At 41.9% G+C, this 22,625-nt stretch overlaps 2 protein-coding genes across 2 annotated transcripts in view; both read left to right on the forward strand.

Annotated features, from left to right (window-relative positions):
• The first annotated feature begins 977 nt into the window (after positions 1–977).
• Positions 978–7,010, forward strand: HAUS3 (HAUS augmin like complex subunit 3). Its single transcript, XM_054391423.1, has 4 exons — positions 978–1,892; positions 2,428–2,864; positions 4,832–5,060; positions 6,744–7,010. Exons 1-4 carry the CDS (start codon positions 978–980, stop codon positions 7,008–7,010), a joined length of 1,848 nt encoding a protein of 615 aa, XP_054247398.1.
• Positions 7,011–7,776: 766 nt separating this feature from the next.
• Positions 7,777–22,625, forward strand: part of POLN (DNA polymerase nu) — a 60,269-nt gene continuing 45,420 nt past the window's right edge. Inside the window, exons 1-13 of the mRNA XM_054391425.1 lie at positions 7,777–7,876; positions 8,487–8,627; positions 11,781–11,842; positions 12,636–13,109; positions 14,043–14,233; positions 15,109–15,221; positions 15,731–15,887; positions 18,684–18,753; positions 20,024–20,084; positions 20,549–20,613; positions 21,615–21,698; positions 22,159–22,248; positions 22,336–22,392. Of these exons, the coding sequence (XP_054247400.1) occupies positions 7,777–7,876; positions 8,487–8,627; positions 11,781–11,842; positions 12,636–13,109; positions 14,043–14,233; positions 15,109–15,221; positions 15,731–15,887; positions 18,684–18,753; positions 20,024–20,084; positions 20,549–20,613; positions 21,615–21,698; positions 22,159–22,248; positions 22,336–22,392 (1,665 nt within the window). The remainder of the gene's footprint in view (positions 7,877–8,486; positions 8,628–11,780; positions 11,843–12,635; positions 13,110–14,042; positions 14,234–15,108; positions 15,222–15,730; positions 15,888–18,683; positions 18,754–20,023; positions 20,085–20,548; positions 20,614–21,614; positions 21,699–22,158; positions 22,249–22,335; positions 22,393–22,625) is intronic.

Genomic DNA, 22,625 nt, shown 5'->3' on the forward strand with positions numbered 1-22,625 from the left:
TGCAACTCTTAAAATGCACACAGTGTTTTAACAGGATGCTTTTCCGTGTTCAGCACTTACGTCCTCCAGACCGGCTGGCAAAGAGGCGTTTTCTAGTGGAATACGTTCTAAAAGCAAGGTATTAGGTCATACCAAACTCAGAAAAAAAACCCTCTGGATATTGCTAGAGCATTGCAGACAAGGATTCCCGATTTTCTTAGTAATTTATCCTACTTTTTGCTGTGTGTTGAACTCACTGTAGGATCCCAAAACTGATGATTTGTTTCCTGGGAAACAGCAAACTTACTTTTCTTTTATTTTCTCTGTTTTCTCGAGAGTGTTTACATTGAGCTGAAGTCAGTGCAGGCTTCAGATCAGTTACTATGTTGAGATATTTTTATGCTAAAGGATTTCTTGTTGCATTTTCAGAGGAAACTTTTCAATGAAGGTTTTGAAGACAAGATTCTACTTGCTGCTGAAGTAGGAAAAAAAACATCACTCTAGTCTTGTTTTTAGGACAAGCTGAAAGCCCCTGTCATTTTGGAAGAGTTAAAATAATTGTGGGTGGTTGATTTTTTTTTTTTAATTGAATGTGAGTAAAATTACTCAATATTTACATCTGTTGATTTTTAATTAATGATAGTATTCTGTTTTAATAAAATTTATAGGAATTAAGGAAAAACAGAAGTGCTTGCAAAGGCCAGGGGTTTAATTGAAGTTAAAATGTGTCCTGATTTGATGGACAAAATATATTAAGATAACCCTGAAGTAAAAATTGATTTCTGGTCTTTGAATAGCCACTCAAAGCCAGAACAGCTTTTTTTTTTTTTTTTTTTTTGGGTGTGATCTGACACTTTCTTTTTCCTATGCAGATTTTTTAATTAAAATACTAAATATTAATTTTAAATGACAAAAAAAATATAATGGAAATAGTACAACATATTTTATTTTTTTTTAATGTATTTGGATCTTTTCTGCTTACAAAAAAAGTTTGAATCATGAGCTGTGGGAAAGATTTTGTGGAAACTCTTAAGAGAATTGGATATCCAGAAGCTGATTCACTTAATGGAGACGATTTTGATTGGCTTTTTGAGTCTTTGGAAGACAGAGCCTTTGTGGAGTGGTTTTGTGGCAATGTAAATGAGCAGTATGTGGTCTCTGAAAAAGAACTGCAAGATTGCGATAAGCTTTTGGAGTGTGGGAAGCCCATTTTGGAAGGAAATGCACTGGATGAAGTCCTTAAAACCTTGAAGCCTGTGGATTCAAAGAACAGTAGCCAGGAGGAGAAAGAAGAGGAAATGAAGACATTAGAAGATGAGCTTCGAACCCTTCAGAAGTTAAAGAACCTTCAAATTTATCGGCATAATAAGCTGCAAGTTATGAGTTCTGCAAACAACCATTTTTTACAAACATTAAAAAGCCAAGAGGAAGAAGCACGTAGAGATTTGAAAGGAGGACTGGAAGTGTTTACTGCAGCAAATAATAAGCTTAATAGTGAACTGCTGTTGCTTATGGAAGCAGCTAAGAAATTTGCCTCTTTCTTCACTGCTCCAGATGCAGAGCAAGGGTCAGGCCTGCATCCCGTATTTTTTTCCCAACTTTCTTTGGACAAGTATTTGGCTCAGGAAGAACAAAGCACTGCAGCAATCATCTCCTATGTAAAAAAACATTTTCATCAAGATATGTCTGAATGGCTCGAAAATTCCCCCAAAGGCAGCTTTCAGCTTGCAGATCTAAGCAACCAAGTCACTTGTGATGAGACTGATGAAGTCTGTGAAGAGAGGCAAGAGATAGCCAGGCTCCAGACAGCATATATCTGTGCTCAACATCAGCTCATCCAGATACAAGCGAAAGAGGAGAGCAGGAAGTTGGCTCTCAGATGTGCAGAGGACATGCTGCAGTCCTTACACAAGGTAAGCAGCAAAAGTAGTGGTTTGTTACATGGGCAGCTGTGTTCAATAGGATCTAGCAAAAGGAATGGCTTTCTAATTAAGTTTGGCATTTCAAACTATAACTGGCTCTCTGTTGTCTGTACAACAAACAAGAACTTAATTTTGGTTGGAGTTTTGTGGTATTGTGGAGCTAATATGCAAAATGTATTCCTGTTTATGTTCGGTAGCAAACTAAAAGCTGTAATTCACTGACTTTTGAAGCTCAACTATTTGTGCCACTTAAGTGGATCTGATAATTGAATCATAGAATGGCTTAGGTTTGAAGGAACTTTAGAGATCATCTACTCCAACCTCCCCAGTCTCAAGAAGTGGGTGACAAGCAGATATGGCTACTGGAATTTAAGAATGTGTGACAGCCTGGTATCTTGAGCCACCCCTGGGCAGTGGGGGAGATTGTGCCAAGATTCACTTAAATACATGAATCTTCTGTGAACTGAAGAAATATCTGACATAAAGGCAACCATGAAGGTATTCACTGCTGTTTTGTTTTATGCAGGATCCTAGGAAGCGGGAAAACCTGGATGCCAAAATACGGAGTTTAAATGATGAAATCTCCAGAATTAAACAAGACATCACTCGGATAAACAATGAGGAGCTGCTTCCCCTTCTGAAAGAGAAGGCCCAGCTTTTGTGTGCACCGGTGGTGAAAGCATGCTTGGATCATCAGATTGCTCAGCAGGAGAGTTATGCTTCCAGACAGGATGCAGTATGCAGGCATTTGATCAGACAGAAAGCATCATTTGAACTTCTTGAGCTAGCCTATGAAATGGAGATGAAGAAACTTAAGAAGATCTACTCTCACCTGGAGGGTTTGGTGGAGTCTCTGAAAAAGAGCAGCAATGAGTTGGAGCAGAGACTGCAGGTGATAACTGAGAGAGCTCAGCATGCAAAGCCAAGGAGCACCATCAGTTCAAAGGATGGGTTCCCTTGCAGGTAAGTGTTACAGTCACTGCTGAACTTGGACTGACTTTAAAATAATGCTGGGGAGATAAAAGGCTTAGGCCAGCTCAGCCTTTTCTGTTGCTGAGTCCTTAGTTCCTTGCTTTAATTAGTACCTTGAATTCTTCAGAATGAAACCTTCAAGATCTGAGCCTTGCCTCTTGCTTATCTTTTGAAGTTCTTTTTAGGTTTGCCTGAGGAAAAACTGTTCAATTTTCAATCTTGTTATTGTTGCTGAAACATTCCCAAGCAAGATCCAGGACATACTAAATATTTAAAGCCAAACCTTTCTTACATGATACCTTGATCTAGGACCTCTTGGAAGTTACTCTAGAGTAAACACAGATGCAGAGAGCTGTTCTTAACAGTGCTTTCCCAGATGGTGTGCACGGCCTCATCAGCTTAGCCTGCAAAACCCCCCCCGTGTGGTAGAGGAGGAGGAACAGCTGATTTTTACTGCTTGATTTGCCATCTGGCTTCAGTGTCCTCTCACCCATGTGGAAGTTGTTTTTTTTTTCTGTCTAAAAGTCTGCTTGTAGCTCAGGTGGTGCCTTAGGAACATGTGCTGTGTTGTTGTCGCCTCAAGACTAAACCTTTTGATGCCATGCATTGGACAAATGGGACAACATGGTGTGTTCATGTCTGGCTTTTCCTCTTCCTTGCCAGTGCTGCTTTAAGTGTTTTGTAGTACTTAAGTGATAGTTGAGTATGGTCTTTCACAATGAATAACTGCAAATATCAGACAGCAGTTGTTTTGTTCCCATTGTGTGTTTGTCAACTTGTAATATTTTTGTTTAGGTTTATTAAGTCTCCAAATCACTAAATGTTGGCTGGCTAGTTTTTAACTTTTTTCTTTTTTTGAAGTTGAAGTACTTACAGGAATTATGCTTTTTTATCTTTTTTCAGTTGAAAGAGTTATGGACCCTACAAGAATTACTCTTATTTCTCATTGGTCAGTGAAGTCTGCTGGTTTTCAGCACTTCAAAAAGTGATATCTTACTTTGCAGTCCTTGTGTCAGGAAATAGCTGGCAAAAGCACACTGTAAGCTTCTGTTAGCATTCATTGTCTGCCTGCTGTCTGTTACTTTGGTATTTCGTTGGTGTTAATTTAATGGTGAAATATTTTGGAGCCCTGCTAATCTCATACAAGCTATATACAGATGGAATCATGAAATCAGTGGGAGATGTAGTACAGTTCTGATCTTTACTAGCCCTCTAGCTTTTCAACATGAACATCAGGGGGTATTGGTTGACAACTGACTGAATGTGAGCAGGTGGCCAAGAAGGCCAACAACATCCTGGCCTGCATCAGCATTAGTGCGACCAGCAGGACCAAGGAAGTGATCTTAACCCTGTAATGGGCACTGGTGAGGCCACAGCATGAGTACTGGGTTCAGCTTTGGGCCCCACACTACAAGAAGGACATTGAGGTGCTGGGGCATGTCCAGAGAAGGGCAGTGAAGCTGGTGAAGGGTCTGGAGAACTGATCGGGTAGGGAGCAGTTGAGGGAACTGGGGTTGTTCAGTCTGGAGAAAAGGGGGCTGGGGAGAAACCTTTTGTTTCTTCACAATTACTTAAAAGGAAGCTGGAGCCAGGTAAGTGTTGGTCTTTTCTCCCTAGTACCAAGTGATAGTACAAAATGAGATGGCCTCAAGTTGCACCAGGGCATGTTTAGGTTGAACATTAGGAAAAATGTCTTCCCTAAAAGGGTTCTCAAAGGCTGGAACAGGCTGTGCAGGGAGGTAGAGGTGTTAGAGGTGTTTCAAAGAGGCAGAGATGAGATGCTGAGGGACATGGTTTAACACCAGGCTTGGTAGAGTTAGAGAAGGATTGGACTGGATGATCTTCAAGGTCTTTCCAACCAAACCAATTTTATGTTTCTGTGATCTTCTCTTGACTAATAATGACAGGAGTGCTTAGGAGACTCCAAAAGGCTTTGGTGTCCCATTCATATGTTACAGGCTGTATCAGGCTCTGGAAGGAGACAATGAAAAGCCCCGGTTGTTTAGAACATATGAAAACCTGGAGCAGATGGCTCGGAAGTTAAAGCAGGACTGTGATGCTGCCCAGGATCAGCTAGCAGCATCTTCTCGGGAACAGGCTCTCCAGTTGTCCAAGCTAGAAGGTGATGTGGATGCCCTTTGGGATGCTCTGTATCATGGAGGAAATCAGCTACAACTCAGAAGTCCGGTAAGCCTTTGCCCGATCGTTAAAATTATTACATTAATGTGTGTCATGTTCTTTGACTGAGCAGAATGTAGTATGAAGGCTGGAAGCACACAAACTGACTGCCACATCAGCAGCACATTCATCAGCATAATGACCATGGGAGCAGTATTTAGATCCTTAGCAAATGTTCAGTTCTGGACATGTTGGCAGGTGATAAGATTTTGTTTCTGAGCAGATTGTTGCACCTGGCTTAGTTTCTGTCAAAGGTATAGAGAGTCCTGTATTACTTGTAAGTTTATGGTGTGGAAATGATGTCACTGGAAAACTCACTGAAATTTCTCTTTATTTTAACTGGGTTTGGGTTTTTTTTTGTTGTTGTTTGTTTGTTTGTTTATTTGGGGTTTTTTTGCCTTGTTACCTGCAATATCTGAAGAGAATGGTTTGGCCATAGGATATTTTACCTTAGAGCAGCCTTGCAGTATTAGAAAGGGGCTTCCAAGAGAACTGCAGAGGGACTTTTGACAAAGGCATGGAATGACAGGATGAGGGGTAATGGCTTCAAACTGGCAGAAGCTTGATTTAGATGAGACATGAGGAAGAAATTCTTCCCCATGACAGTGGTGAGGCACTGGAACAGGTTTTCCAGAGAAGCTGTGGAGGCTCCAAGCCTGTCAGTGTCCAAAGGCAGGTTGGATGGGACTTTGAGTAACCTGGTTTAGTAGGAGGTATCTCTGCCTATGGCAGAGGGAGTAGATAGCACTAGATGATCTTGAAGGTCCCTTCCAAACTAAACCATTTTAGGATTCTCTGGGTGACTGATTTGTGCAACCTAAGAACATCAGAATTTTGAAGGACAGCTATAGCAGGACAATCCTACAGACCTCCCAGATGCTGTGCTAGAGCCTCTTTTAGATGGGAATAGGGTTGTTAAATGCAGCTTGTTAAGTAACTTCAGATATCCCAGAAGTGGATTGAGGGAAGTCTTGTGTTACATAATACAGCCTTGGTTAAATACATAAGAATATATTTAGCACGTCCATCTGTCAAGTTAATTTGCAACATATAGAACAGTTTCTATTAAATGAAGCTCTGTAATTGGAACAATACTTATGCAGGGATTCTTCCTTATTAAATCAGTCCAATACCTTTCTGTTGATTCAAGTTGCACCTTAAACCATAGTGACATGTCTTTCTATTGCTACCATTTCTCAAGTAATTCCTTTAATTAAGAAATAATGTGCAAGTAGGTGAGCAGCCTGCTTACACTGACCTGAGAGTGACAGCTGGTAAAGTTGCAACTGGTAATTAATGATTCAGTTTTAAAATTGAATTAGGTTTTTAGTTGTGGATTTTCTTTGGTTCCCTTTTAATGTTTGGCTAGGTCTGAAGACTTGCAATTGACTGAAAACGTCATTCAGCCATCTTGTTGAGGCTGGATTTTTGTGGTCTGAACTCATCTGGTTTAGTAGCCAAGTAATGGAATCTTGTTTTCATAACCTGCTGTGAGTACCATTCCATGAGCTCAAAAGTTGCATATTGAGTGAAATCCCTTTATCACCTGAGGTTCTGGGGTTTTTGTGGTAACATTTCTGTTGCGAACATAAGTGGATTCCAAAGGAAAAACTTTCATATTTCTAGTGAGCTGGTGTGTTAACAATATAAAGTTTTGATTTTGTTTTTTAATATTGTGTTTTTTTTTGTCAGGAACTTACTGAGCAGTTTCATCAACTAGAAGCTGATTTAAATAAACTAAATGAACTCCTTATGGATCTGATTGCTGATATGAAGTCCAAAAGAGACTTTCTGAAGTCCAACAAGCTCCATCAGATGGAAAGAGACTTGTATGTGTATTTTTTCAAAGATGAAGAGCACTTGAAAGAGATGGTGGAGCAGCTTGAGCAGCAGTCTCGGGCGAAAACCAGTGGTCTGGAAGATCAGAACCTCACTGCCAGTGGAGTTCTTAATGATTAAACTTCTGTGTCCCCTTAAAGGAAAAGACGTTGATGTAAACTGTCTATGGAATGACCAGTGTTAGCTTACCAAGGCTAACATTTATCTGTCATTGCAATGCATGTTAAGCTGGCAGTTACCAGCCTTGGTTGTGTGCTGCTTTATGGCTCTTGGCATCTGCCTGCTGATTCCAAATCTCAGTTTTTGTCAGTTCTTTGCTCTGAAGTAATCCATTAGTTTTTGGAATGAATTACATTCAGGCTGCTCTCTGCCAGCCTGTTTGTTGATTCCCACCACACAGTGCCTAGCACAAAAAGGAACATTTCACACTCTTGGGATAAGTTTTCTTGCATGCTAAGAACCTTTGATATGTGAACTGGAAAATAAAGCAGAGAAGGCATTCCAGATTTTGGAACATTGAGGGGATGTGCTCATTCTGAAGAGGAGGGTTCTGCAAGACAGATATTCTTTGATTGTTTCCTTTCCAGTTCTCCTAAGAAGACTTGGCTTTGTTAGAAATGTGTTGGAATCTGTACCAGAATCTGTTTCAAGTACCAAGACCATCTGGTTTGAGACCCTTCTGATATCTCTTAGTGTAACTTGTGGCCTACTTTCTCTATTGAAACCATCCTCATGCTGGCCTCTGCAAAGGAAAAAAATAAATTTAGCTTTTGGACTCCTGAGTTTGCTCTGTAACTGATAATGATGAGCATTTCAGTTTCATATTGCTATTCATTGGGCTTTGCTAGGCTGCTGATAACCTTTTCTGTGGCTTCCCAATGTACCAATGGCCCTAAAGAGGCTTTTACAGTATGAGAACTTCCAGTCTTTTGTGTTCTGCTGGGATCAGCTGCTGTCGCTTTTGGGCATTGTACATACTGATGAAAGTTACTAAATTAGCTTTAGTTTCAATAACTAGTCTGAAAACTATTTTGGTAGCAGACTTCTAACTTTTATGGGAGTATAATTTATTTTTAGATGTTGAATTACTTTACAGGTTGGCTGTAAATCCATACGTCTTAACTCTATACTTAACTCTATATGTTGTGTTTATTATTAAATGCCAAACTTTGTCAATTCAGTTCAGTGTTGTCAATATTTATGGTGACTCTGTGTTGGTTTTAGGCCCATTCTCATGCAAAGTGTCTCTTTTATGTTGAGTCTGATGGGTTCTCACTTGCTTCTGCCCCTTCAGGCTTTAAGTTAGCTGCTTCCCTCTGGGAGAAGTCAGGGGATGTTTTCACCCCTGTAGGAAAAAAGGCATTGCTCTTAATTATCAAAGCTAGGAGGAGTTGTTAGGGTTGGGGGGGACAGAAGAATGCTTCTGGTCCTGGAACATCAGAGAGAAGAAAGCCCTTCTGCCTCTCTGCTTTTCCTGAGGAGGGTGAATGGCTGAACATTTCACTCTTATTTTTGCCTTGAATTACAGCAGAGTGTAAGTGGGGATTGTTCTCTGGCCCCGATGCAGTGCATGATTTGCATGTGTTCTGTGTTTAGGTTTAATCTTCCAAATGGAACTGGACACATACATAGGATGTGAGGTTTCTAAAGTGCCTTTGTCTGATATCGCTCAGAGGATTATGACAGCTTTGCAGTCTGTTCCTGTAGGAGTTCAGACTAGCAGAGAGAATAACCAGAGTGAGTAAATCTCAATCTATTTGTTTCTATTTTCAGCTGAAAACCTGAAACCCAAACAAACAGTGTCAAGCTCTAGTCTCTGTTTGAAAAGATGGGAAAATAAAAAACAAAAGTGAGAGTTTAGGTTTCCAGGTTTAGAAAAGAAACTAAGCTGAAACTGACACTTCCTGGGACTTTCCTGATTAAATGATGCTATGTGGGTGTGAGGAACTAGGATATTAACAGCACCCTCAATTTCATTGGGCTTTTTCTTCCTATTCCTGGTATCTGGTATAGAAGTAGATAAGAATTTCAAACTGTTAATTAACTAATACTGTGAAGTAAATGTATGTGTTAACTTGACTGTGGATTAGATATTTAAGGATCATTAGAGGTACAGGGAACTTGCCTGTGAACTCTCCAGGCTTCTGTCTGTCCTTTATACCAGATGTTCATTAGCAGCTCACTGATTGTGAAATTCTAGGGGGAAGAGTGAACAGAGGTCCCAGTGCTAGAGCATATTAGGTAATGTTAAAAGTGCCTCAGCAGATTTTTTTCTGCTGAGCAAATCTTGCTCAGAAAGTTGTGGATAGCAGGGATGGGATCTATGCTCTCAAGGTAGAGTTCTGCTCAATTTCAGTTGGCTGTTCTCCAACTAGATCCTGGAAGATTATCTTGCTGTCTTCTTTGTAGTGCTGCTAAATCCCGATTTGCTGCTCTTGTTTTCCCTGTAGGAATTGCAGTTGTTCCCAGCTTACAGGCTTAAACCCAAATTTATTTTCATTGCTTTTAGAAAATTGCCTGTATGTAAAGACTTAGCTGGTTGGTGTGGACTGGAAGAGGAGAAAGTTCACCTCCCTTACCCCTCCCCGGGTCTGTTTCAAACTGTTTCAAAGTCCTAGAATGGTTTGGATCATAAGGGACCTTCAAGACCATCTAGTTCCAACTCTCCTGCCATGATGGGGACCAGCTTACTCAAGGTCCTGTCCAACTTGGCTTTGAACACTGCCAGGCTTGGAGCCTCCACAGCTCTCTTGTAGCCCCCTTCAAATCCTGGAAGGCTGCTCTAAGGTCTCCCTGAAGCCTTCCCTTCTCCATGCTGAGCAACCCCAACTCACTCAGCCTGTCCTCACAGTAGAGGTGGTCCAGCTCTTCCAGTTCCTTGTCCTTGTGTTGGGGACTTCGGAGCTGGACACAGGACTTCAGGTTGGGGTCTCAGCAGAGCGGAGGATAAGAATCCTTTCTCTCCACCTGCTGCCCATTCTGCTGCGGATCAGCTCAGGACATGCCTGGTTCCTGGGCTGCAAGTGGATATTGCTAGCTCAGCACCCCCAAGTCCTCCTCAACACACTCTATCTGTTCTCTGCCTAGCATACATTTCTGCTTGGGATTGCCCTGACCCGGCTGCAGGATCTTGCACTTGACTTTGTTGAACTTCATGAGCTTGGCATGGGCCCACCTCCAACCTGTCCAGGTTCCTCTGGATGACATCCCTTTCCTCTTGCATGTCCACCACACCACGCAGATCAGCGTCACCAGCAAACTTGCTGAGGGTGCTTCAGACCCGGTTTATTTGTATTTTATTGATAGATCTTTAAAGATTTTTTTGTAGTTTTAGGTCCACCCACATCCAAGCCCCATGTAACTGGTTAAATTCTACCTACAGGAAAAACTTTTATCTTTAGAAGATATATATTAGGTTCAAATAGGACAAATCTGCGTTGAACTAACAGGTGAACTTACCTCTGCACCACAGCTTGCAGCAGTCCCATCCAGGCTTAAGGAATTTGAAGGCAAGGATGGCATTGAAATAGGTTGCCCAGGGAGGTGGTTGAGTCACCATCCCTGGAGGTGTTTAAGAAATGTGTGGATGTGGCACTCGGGGACATGGTTTAGTGCCGTGGTGGTACTAGTTTCATGGTTGGACACTATGATCTTAGAGGTCTTTTCCAACCAAAACAATTCTATGATGGGTTTCTGCTGCCATCTGGTGATCCTTTTTCATAAACCAGAAATTTGAGGCTGCATAGCACTTAAGATACTGGGTACTGAAGGAGGGATATGTAACCCTGATCATCATCTCTGGAGGATCAATTTATCAAGAAAAAAAATCTCTAGCTGTGAAACAAGTCAAAGCACTGAATGTGAACTTGGTTACTGTCATTCCTGGGTTATAGTTTTATTGTTGTAGGAATTGGCAAGAAATCCAAATTTAGAATGTTTGAAGTTTCCTGGGGAAGGATATGGAAATGTTAGAGCAAGTCCAGAGCAGGCCACAAGGATGATCCAAGGACTGCAGCACCTCTGCTATGAAGACAAGCTGAGAGAACTGGGGCTGTTGGAGAAGGCCTTTGGGAGACTTTAGAGCAGCCTTCCAGGGTCTAAAGGGGAGTACAGGAGAGTTGGAGAGGGATTTTGTACAAAAGCATAAAGTGACAGGATGAGGGGTGATGGTTTCAAACTGGAAGAAGCTGGATTTAGATGAGACCTGAGCAAGAAATTCTTTCCCAGGAGGGTGGTGAGGCACTGAACAGCTTGCCTAGAGAATTTGTGGAGGCTCCAATCGTGGCAGTGTTTAAAGGCAGGTTGGATGAGGCCTTGAGCAAGCTGGTTGAGTAGGAAATGTCCCTGCCCATGGCAGGGGGGTTGGAACTGTATGATCTTGAAAGTCCCTTCCAACCCAAGCTGTCTGGTTTTGTGTGGTCGTGCAGTAGCACGGCATGACAGGCTGAAGTTGTATCTGCAAGTACTGTTTTACTACCTAATGCCAGGAAAAGAGTTAAACTGTGAAGTGTGTAGTTTGTTTTATGTTGTTATTTCTTTTTCCTTCTTGTCCATGTTCCCAGCTTTGCTTTGGGATGTTTTGCCTTGAAAGAAGACCTACCCCTCCTTATGCTATTATAGTACTGCCTCTTCTAAATACTATGGAAAATGCTTATGTGAACTAATTTTTGCCTGATGAGGACAGAGTATGCTTTTGTATCTAGAAGCCTGCAGGGCCCTTTTAAGCATGAGTGTTATTGATTTAAGGAACATGGTTGTCATGGAACAGTTTCTTGCAATTGTTTTAGGGTTGGTAAAAGTGTCAGTAATGTAACAAGGTTTGTCACCTGAGTTACAGGCACTGCTCTCAAGTTTTGTGTTGTAAAATGTTTCCCCTTCTATTTTTTAAAGGTTTAGAGAAGACAAAGGAAAACAAACTAGGTGACAAGGAGGCACATCTGAGAAATGCAAAGGCAAGCACGTTGTAAGATTGAAGATGACTAAGAACAGTCTTTCTAGCAGGTTTGGTTAGAGACTGGCTCTTTCAGATTCTTTCACACATTCAGGTTCACATAACTTTCTTGCATCTTATTATTCACTTGGCCTCTATTTACTTTTGAGAGTCTTAGCCCCACTTCTGTTACCTTGCTAGAGGAAGTTTGTCTTTTGTGACAGACTGATCAGAACTCGATGAGGTTGCCACGTTTAGCTGGCTACCAGGGTTTAAAAATGTTCTCAGACCTCTGTCATTGAGACGTCACTACCACGTAATTATTGAGTGAGCTGTCATATGAAAAACTGCTCTGTATCAGGAAGTTTAAGTTTTGATTTAATCATCTCTTTGAATTTGGCTTTATGTGGCTGCAAGTGAGTGCTAGTGCAGGAATGGGAATGGGTAACTGCAGCAGCCACAGCTCAGGCTGTGCTTGTGAGATCTGTGGAGCTGACTGAGAAGCTGCAGATGCTGCAAGCATACTCCTGTCTCAGCTGCACACTTCAGCAAGTCAACTCAGGCCACTCAAAATACGGAAAAGTGCTTTCTCCTGTGGGCTGGGATAGTTTTGTACAAACAAGAGTGGCTCATAGGTCGACAAGCAGTTGTGGGTGCCCATGGTGAGTAGTGGTTCCCCCTAAGCTGACTCTTTGTTTGGTTAGTACCAGCATTTCATTCACAGAATATCATTTCATTCAAAGCTTAACTCAGATGTTAACTCCTGTATGTCCATCTCTCCTAACTGGTGCACTAAAAATGCCCCATTTTTCCAGGGGATTCATGATTCCACGATTACCTTGTTAAAAACATCTGCCAGCCCTGAAAAAGCCACAGCTGCTCAGCTAGTCAGGACAGTCCACACTGATGAAATCTTTTGTACTCAAGATACCAAAAAAGTGAGCTACCGTCAGGATTTAGACTTGCCAAGGTGGGAATCCAGAGAAAAAAATCTTTCAGTGGAAGCAAAAAACCTGAAGGCTGGTGAAAAGAAGACAGCTGCTCCCCTGAAAAGAAAGCAGGATGTGCCTGCATGTTCAGAGGAAGCAAGGAGATTACCTGCAAAGATGAAGATACATGAAAGAAGACACAACAGTGGACAAACAGTGCCTTCTGAAAAGGATCCTTGTGATACCAGGAAGCTGGGATTTGAGGGGAAAAGAGAATTGCTTGCAGCTATAGAACAGGCAGTGGCTTTTGTAACTACTATGGTGTTTCAAGATGGTTCTTCACAGCTCAGCTCAGAGCAGGTTAGTGAATGCTTGCAGCTAAAGACAGGCAGTGGCTTTTGTAACTACTATGGTGTTTCAGGAAGGTTCTTCACAGCTCAGCTCAGAGCAGGTTAGTGAATGACTAGGGAACTGAACATCTCTGAGAGAGAATTGGGGCTTTTTAGTCTGGAGAAGAGCAGACCAAGGGACATCTCATCAATGCTGATCAATACTTGAAAAGTGGGTGGCAGGAGGATGGCACCAGGTTTTTTTTTTCAGTGGTGCCTGATGACAGGACAAGGGGTAATGGACACAAACTTGGACACAAGTTCCATCTGAACATGAAAAGAAACTTCTTTAATTGAAGGGTGACAGAGCCCTGGAACAGGCTGTCCAGAGAGATGGTGGAGTCTCTATCTCTGGAGACATTCCAAACCTTCCTGGGTATGTTCCTGTGTGATCTTCTCTAGATGACCTTGGCAGGGGAGTTGGACTTGAGGATCTCCAGAGGTCCCTTCCAACCCCTACCTTTCTGTGATTCTGTGATGTGCTTTATTTAGAGTTACATTTGCAGAACCATTTGAACTGTGCATGTAACTCTGATAAACGCAAACCCATGTTCACTGGGAGCCTAGAATCTGACCCACTTTTGTATGCTGTTGCTTGCCAAAATGTAAAATGAGGTAAACCTTAATACTTCTGACTAAAGCAAAACATAAACAAAATAAAACCACTTGGGTTACATGGGAATTTGTTACTCAAAGCAAGACTGTTTGCATTAGAATATTTTCCTCCTCCTTTTTGCTCTGTCACTGTGGATTTTTGTTTCAAGCTGAAATACTTGCATGCTCTTCTGCTGTGTCAGGGGTGCATGCACTAACAGGTTTTACACTGTAAAATAGAAATATAATTTTCTTTATGGGATTGCATAAAGTCTGTCAGAAGAAACACTGTTCTAATTCTACTTAACAGGCCTTAACCTCAGCTGTGAAAGGAGTTGTTGTGCTAGTGAAGAATCAGACTGATCACCTTTGCCCTCCCACTCACTCCCCAGCTGGCTATACTTGGAAAGCTGCTAATGAAAATGATAAATTAATTTATTTAAAAACTGAATCATCATCCCTTTGGGAAAAAGAACAACAGGCTCACAAGAAATTTGCTTGGTAGGAAAAAACTGTTTGCTTTACAGGAGCTTTTAGCCAAAATGGTGTTGCTTACATGGCGTGGGGTCAACTTTAGACTAATATAAAATTCACTGAATTTTATATTAGCTGGTTTGGTTCTGTGCCAGGCCTGGGTTAATAGACATCAAATAAGACTGGAGTATTCCTTTGGGCCCAGTGTGTCACTTAACTACAGCCCTGCAGAAGTAGATTCTGGAGCTCTGGAGTCCTCAATGCAGAAAGGACCTGATGGAGTGGATCTATTCGACAGCCACAAAAATGATCAGGGGGCTGGAGCACCCTGGAGAAGGCTCCAGGAAGACCTGATAGCAGCCTTCAGTACCTGAAGAAGGCTGCAGGGGGACTGTTTCCAAAGGCCTACAATGACAGGACGAGGGCCAATGGTTTGAAATGACAGAAGAGCAGATTTAGACTGGATGTTAGGAACAAGTTCAGAACCAGGATGGTGATGGAACACAGCAACAGGTTGCCCCGGGAGGTAGCTGTGGCCCCATTCCTGGAGATACTCAAGGTCAAGCTTAATGGGACTCTCAGCAACCTGATCTAGTGGAGGTGTCCCTGCTGACTGCAGGGGGGTTGGACTAGATGACCTAGAGACATGGGAAGGATATTCTTCCCCATGAGGGTGGTGAGGCACTGGACCAGGTTGCATATCTCCTAGGATATTTCATTTATTATAGCATGAAGTGTCAGGTATTACTGAACTGAGAATTTAGTATTCAAATACAGTATTTTGTCCCCACAGGAATAAAGAAATGTATTAATTGTTTAGTATTACGTGCTAATTAAATGTATAAAATAAACAGATTCACTGGTGGCAGTCTAGTGTTTATTGACAAACTATTTCTGTGCAGGCAAGTGTTGTTTCAAATGCTCCAGTGCAAAGTTCCCATTATTTGCTTCAATGCAAAAGATTTCCTGAGGACTCTGCTTCAAGTTTATGGGGATGAAATTAGCTGGAGAGAAGGTAATGATCTAATCTGTCATCTAATCCTGTAGTCTCTGTGCTACTGATGTTGCTGTTAAAATCACTAGGTGCAGAAGCAACTAGATTGGTGGTTAAGTGATGTGTTGGGTAAGAGAGTTTCAGTACCATGAAAAAGAACACCCTGTGATGGGACAGGGAGCAGTGGGTACAAGCTGGGACACAGAAGGTTCCACCTCAACAGGAAGAGACATTTGCTTACTGTGAAGGTGACAGAGCACTGGAACAGGCTGCCCAGAGAGGTTGTGGAATCTCCTTCTCTGGAGAATTTCAAAGCCCATCTGAATGTGTTCCTGTGTGACCTGCTCTAGGTGATCCTGCTTTAGCAGGGCAATTGGGCTCAATGATTTCTAGAGATCCCTTCCAATGCCTAACATTCTGTGATTCTGTGAGTGTCTACAGAAAAAATAGAGGGTAAAACTTTACAGGCCTTTCTCAGTGTGGGAGGTAATTTAAATATTTTGATTGTCAGAAATAACTTATTCTTGTAGTTGCAGATAGTGTGGTGCTAGATCCCCGGATTGCAGCGTGGCTGATAAACCCCAGCGACACGGTTCCCTCTTTTGAGAGTCTAACACAGAAGTATTTTGAAAAGCCTGTTTCTGTGGGAGGAGTAAATATAGAGGCAGGCACTCTGAGAAACACTGCAGTAAGTAGTTTGGTTTACATTTCTTGTGGTTGGGTTAAAGGGGGAAGGAAATGATGAAAGAATTGCTTTTACCGTGGTGGTGCATGATTGGACTTGATGATCTTAGAGGTCTTTTCCAACCCAAACAATTCTCTGACTCTCTGATACTTTGGCCACATTAGCCCTCAGAGCTTGTTTGACTGATAAAAAGAATGAGCAGCAACCTAGGTGATGTTTGAAACCTTTCACTTCTTGACATGTGAGTATTGTAACATGGTTACAGGGCTTCTAGGATACAAATCCACAGATGCCAAGTGGGCTTAGCGTGGACAGAGGTCAGCTGTGTCAGCACATACCCACTAGTACAGACATTTCTGAGGAAACCAGAGCCAGTTTAAAACACCAGCTGCAAACTGCAGTTGTTGAGAAGCTACTCCATGAGTTGTCAGTGTGGGGAGTGGACAGGGAAAGAGGCAGAAGCTATGAACTTTGTTATTTCTGTGTGTGATATCCCCTCCTGTGAGTCAGCAGACTTAATTTTGTCTCTTTCCTTAGCTTAACTCAGCCTTTTGTTCTTCATATATCACATCTATTCTTAGTTGTCATGGTCAACTTTGGCATCCTGATTCCCAGCTTTCAGTTCAATATTGAAGCCTTGTTTCCTTCCTGCCCTGCTTCAGGTCTGGTTTATTTCCTTACCCCAGCCATTTCCAGTGCCTTTATGCTGACTTGTTCACCCAGGTCTTAGTTAATGCCTCCTCTAATATCCTGTCATTATTCCCCCTCATTACTTATGCAATTAATTTGTTCCCTGGACTCTTTTTGTCTTCTCTGTTTCCTGAGTCCAGTTCTATCTATGAACGGATTTCTCCCTTCAGCCTTTTTGCTCCAGCTTTACTGGTAGGATCCTAGCAGCCCTCCCCAAGGGACTGACATGTCATACCTTGTGCCATACTTCTTCAGTTTATCTCCCCCTGTATTGTGCTAGCCTTGTCCACCCAGCACAGTACTTGGAATGATGCTGGTTTATTCTGTAGCCTGCTACTCACCCACACACCACTCTAGCACAGAATCTGTGCTGCTTGCTGCTTGTCTCTGTTGGATACTGTGCCAGAAGGCTCAGCAAAAGGAGTCACAGTCCAGATGCCTTAAAATCTTTGCTGAAACAAGTGCTGAACACCATCCTGCTCTTGTCCTTGCTGCATTTGCTGATAAGGAATCTCAGTGTCAACTGAAGCCTCTCATTAGGCTTACTTGTGCCCCCAGAATGGGCCCGAGGAAGCTGCCTGCTGCTGAAAGCACAGTTACTTCACAGACAGCTTGTATGTTCCAGAACCAGGAGCTATGGATGGCCAATGGCTTTTTACTGGATTATGGGCCTGCTTAAATTAATCTTTCTGAGGCAGAGAGAAGTCCTCTTCTGCTTCTCAGCCTTGCAGTGCTCAAGTCTGCTGCAGGGCAAGAGGAAGCCTGCACAGCAGGTGTCCATGCTGCCTACTCACAGATGACCAGTGTGAAGTTGTATGGGCTTGAGCTGAAGATGTATAGCCCTTGAGCAGATGGGGAGCCTGCATGGGCTGTCAGTGGAATTCATTGCCCCATTTTCACTCTACTGCTGGGGCTTTGCTGGGACATGCTTCCCACTAACAGACACCAACTTAAATAGGATCTCATTAGTTTTATCTGCTGTTATCTTGAGTCGTGTGGTCATTTCAAGATAAAAACAACTATGGCCCAGCATAAGCACGTTCTGAATGCCTGCAACACTGGTGCCCCTGTTTTATGGGATGTGTTTGCAGCAAAGATTACCCCAAAACTTGGATAATTCTGGGCTTAACATGAACCATAACTTCTTGTAACTAGCAGCTGTCTCCCACACTTCTGTTACAGTTGACAATTCTCTTAAAAATTAGTTGGAGAATTATGATAAATCTCCCCTGATGGTTCTTCCCCAGCTGTGCACCAGAGTGCAGGCCTCTGTAACAATAATGTGTTATCATTTGTCCTAATAGAAACTGATTTTCAGCCTGCTCTGGCTCTATTGTGTTTGAGCAGCAACAAGCAATTTGGATTCCTTCTGCATTCTGTTGAAATCAAATAGTGAATGAAGAATTGCTCTTGTCAGTCTGCATCTGCTGCAATGCTTTGGTACTAGACTTTTGTTTTTCTTCAAATAATGGGGCTGGTTTGCAAACAGTAGGCCAGAATCATGAGTTTTGTGTAGAAGAGTGATTTTTGTAGCCTGTTTAGAGGATGGAGTCTGTTTCCTTGCTTTGTAGCTGACTCTTGTACTGGGAGGGTGTGGGATAAGATGTGGAAGATATTCCAGTGTTTCAGTCCATGCCTACCCTCAGTCTCTAGAAACAGAACCAGAAGGCTCTGAGAGTCATCCTGAAGCCAAAGAGGAGATAATGGCAGCTAGTTCAGGGAGTAATTCCTGCAGAAAACCCTATTCAGGTGGGAAAAGTTGTCCAGAGATACCTTCTCATAAACTCCAAGGAGCAGCCGTACTGAAAGGAGGAAGCAGAGGATTTTTGTCTCATTTTGCAAGTAGTAATAGAATTCTGACTGCAATGTCAAAGGCTGTGATGCTATTTCTCCAGACTCAGTCTGTGCAAAATGCAAATAAAGGAACAGCTAAATTCTTGAATATCCATGATCTGTACTGCTCTGCTGGTGAATTGTTTGTCAGAGGTCTGAGAACCTTGTCAAATATAACAGGAGACATGCAGAAAAAAGTATTTGTCTAGTTAAAAATAGGCAGTATTACAAATATTTTTGTAGGCATTAAAACTATTGATTTTTAAAATGTATTTGTATCAGAACTTAGGTGTGGACTTGGAGAAGCTTTATAATGTCATGATGGATCTTGCTCAGGACTTAAAGGTAAGATACAAAAAGTAGTTACTCAGATACAACCTTGTATGGATTATCATCCATTAAAGAGAGTTAGTGATTCATAGATTTGGGTTGGAAGGGATCTCCAAAGGTCATCCAGTCCAACCTGCCTGCAGTCAGCAGGGACATCCTCCACTAGATCAGATTGCCCAGAGCCTTGTTCCAGCTTGACCTGGAATATCTCCAGGGATGGAGCCTCAACTACCTCCCACATTGCAGTGTTCCCTGACCCTCATGGTGCAAAACTTCTTCCTAAAATCCAATCTAAATCTGCTCTTCTCTCATTTCAAACCACTGCCTCTCATCCTGTCAGGCCTTTGCAAACAGTTGCTCTGCAGCCTTCTTGTAGCCCCCTTCAGGGACTGGAAGGTCTTCCTTGAGCCTTTTCTTCTCCAGGCTAAACACCCCCATCTCCCTCAGCCTGTCCCCATAGCAGAGGTGCTCCAGCTCTCTGATCGTTTTTGTAGCCCTCCTCTGGACCCTCTCCATCATGATCATATCTTTCCTGTGTTGATGGCCCAGAGCTGGATGCAATACCCCAGGGGAGGGCTCAGCAGAGCACAGGGGCAGAATCACCTCTCTCCATCTGCTGACCATGCTTCTTTTGATGCAGCCCAGGCTGCCATTGGCCCTCTGGCCTGCAAGTGCACACTGTTGACTCATGTCAGCTTAATTTGGATATCTAAGTGACCCAGCAGTATGATGAGACAATCTGAGGAAAAGTAACAGAGAAACACCAAAGGCACAGATATGCTGAGAGCCAGAGTTTTTGGACAAGTGTTGCTGTCCAGTTGCTTTCAGTGGGTAGAGAAAAAACAGACTTCCTGTGCTTTGTAACTAAATTGGGTACATAACCCTGTCATCTTTTAATTTCTTCTTAATGAAAACCAAGTTATGAGTTCTGAATGGCTGCTTAATTATTCAAGTGAATAAAGAAAAAGGGATTGCTGTGTCCTGTTAAAATGGAGCTGGCTCTGAGAAGAAACGATTTAGAAAGGGAAGTGATGTCTATTTCTTTATTCCTGTACCAAATGATTGCTATTAAAAAATGTTTTCCTATTCCCCACAAAATGAAGTGATGATGGGCTGCAGTGTTTAGATATTATAATTTACACTAAATCATAGAATGTTGCCATATAAAAAGGGAACTATACAGAAAGTGAGACACTAGAAAATAGATCCACAGAATGACATTACTTTATGTTTTCACATAAAACTTGGCTGATACTGAAGAATTTATTTGCATCTTGCTTTCCAGGCTCAAGGTTTGTGGAAATTGTATTGCACATTAGAGCTTCCACTCCTCAAAATTCTGGCAGGTATGAAAGTTAGTTCAAAATAGGGGTTTTGCTGTTTAGGATGAGGGATGATGGCTTCAAACTGGAAGGACCTGGTCTGAGATGAGATGAGATGAGGAAGAAATTGTTCCCCATGAGGGTGGTGAGGCACTAGAACAGGTTGCCCAGAGAAGCTGTGGAGGCTCTGAGCCTGGCATTGTTGAGCAAGCTGGTCTGGTAGGAGGGATCCCTGCCCATGGCAAGAGGTTGGACATGGATGAGTTTTGAGATCCCTGCCAACCCAAACCATTCTAGAATTCTATGATTCCATTTTCACACAGCTGCTGACTATGCTCAAGTAGAAAGTTACACCTCAGAATCTTAAATGTGATCTTATCCTCCTCCTAACAGCTGTGCAAAGTTGAGTTTCCATTTTGCAGTCTGAGAAGCAAGTAAGATCAAAACTGTCAGCTGTAAGTGTTCTCATTGTGCAATTGTATTTACAGTGATGGAAACACACCAAGTCCATGTCAACAAACAGGAGCTGAAAAAAACATCAGAGATTCTAGGGGTAAATTTTGTCTTTATTTTTCCTTTTGGAAGTTGTATTGCATCATCGTCCTGCTTTTAGTGAGGATAGTTGATCGAAAAGCAGAGGAAGCTTTTTGTCTGTTCCCAGGTTGCATGATAGTTTGGGGTTTCCAGTATTTTTATTATTTTAAAATTCATTATTGTTGTTTATTATTATTATTTTAATGATGTTATTATTACATTATCCTGATCATAATTATAATTATTATTGTTTTATTGATAATTTATTATTTAACTTATTATATAATTAATTTATTATATTATTATATTGTGATGATCTTCCTCCCTTCCTCCCTTCCTCCCTTCCTCCCTTCCTCCCTCCTCCTGTATTTTATAGCATTCTTTCCTATTCTGTAGCATAAAATCTGACTAGATAATCACAGAGTATTTCTCACAGCTCTCTCTACATTTGCAATGCCTGAAGAGGGGGCTACAAGAGAGCTGGGGAAGTACTTTATACAAGAGCTTGTAGTGATAGGATAGGGGCAATGGAGGGCACATTTAGGCTGGAGATTAGGATGATATTCTTTCCAGTGAGGGTGGTGAGACACTGGAACAGGTTGCTCAGGGAGGTTGTGGATGCCCTTCCCTGGAGGTGTTCCAGGCCAGGCTGGATGAGGCCTTGAGCAAGCTGGGCTGGTGGGGAGGTGTCCCTGCTCATGGCAGTGGAACTAGATAATCTTGAAGGTCATTTCCAACCTAAACCATTCTAGGATTCTATGATATAGGAACCTAAATGACTTCCCTGCAAAATTAGATACTCTTTACTACAGCAAATCCCCTTCTCAGATAATGAAGAACTATAGATTAAAGAGCATATAAGCATCTTCTAACCCAAATGTTGATAGTCAGCAGTGATTACACATTAATCAAGCACCCTCTTTGTAAATAGAAGTCCAAAATACTTGTAAGGCGAGGAAGCAGCAGATAGTGAAAGAAATAATCATGTAAGCAAAATAATTCTGATTTACCCATTTCTAGTTACGACTCAAAGAGCTTGAGCAGGAAGCTCACCAAGTTGCTGGAGAGCGATTCCTTTTGACCAGCAGCACTCAGCTCAGAGAGGTAGTATTGGTACTACTGTTAGCATGTGAGTTGTAACTCATGTAAATTGTTATTGATACAGAAGAATTATGAAGTATATAAAATTGTCCTTGCAGTTCAGAATTCTTTTCCTTCTATATTAATGATCTTGTTTTCTGATTTTATTGGAGGACCTGTCAGCTTTTCACAACTCTAACGGTAATCGGTGTTTGGATATATTTATATCCAAATATATATAGGATATAAATTGGATATCTATTGGAAATGGTGTATTTCATTTTAGTAAACACTAGTTTTTCAAGAGCTCAAAAATAAAGATTTGACCTTCACCATCCTGTGACAGCTCTCTTTGCTATAGTATGCTCTATTCTCCTTCAAATCTGCTTTCTAGACTTAAGTCCAGACACCACATATTTTTCCTTTCTGTTTCAGTACCTGCCAACACCAAAACATTTCTCTTCTCTGTGTTTTCTTACTCTAGGTACTATTTGAAAAGTTAAAGCTGCACACACTGTGTGAGAAACTCCACAGGACTGAAATACAACAGCTTGTGTCTACCTCAGAAGTTGTGGTGAGATGAGGAGATGGGCTCCCTCAGCATGTCCTCATATAAATAAAGAGAGAAGTATACCAATAGTTCACATTCTTTGTTTTGCAGCTACATAAGTTGAAAGATCTTCATCCTTTGCCCAAGATCATTTTAGAGTACCGGCAGGTGAGCTGATACTTTTCACATGATGTAGTTGCACTGATGCAAAGTCAACTCTACCTAGGCTGGTGCTAAACCACGTCCCTCAGGACCACATCTCTGCCTCTTTCAAACACCTCCAGGGATAGGGTTTCAACCACCTCCATTGGCAGCTTGTTCCAGTCTTTGAGAACCCTTTCAGGGAAGAAGTTTCTTATATTGTCCAACCTAAACCTCCCCTGGTGCAACTTGAGATCATT

The sequence above is a fragment of the Indicator indicator genome, chromosome 23, assembly GCF_027791375.1.
Source record: "Indicator indicator isolate 239-I01 chromosome 23, UM_Iind_1.1, whole genome shotgun sequence".
Lineage (NCBI taxonomy): Eukaryota > Metazoa > Chordata > Aves > Piciformes > Indicatoridae > Indicator > Indicator indicator.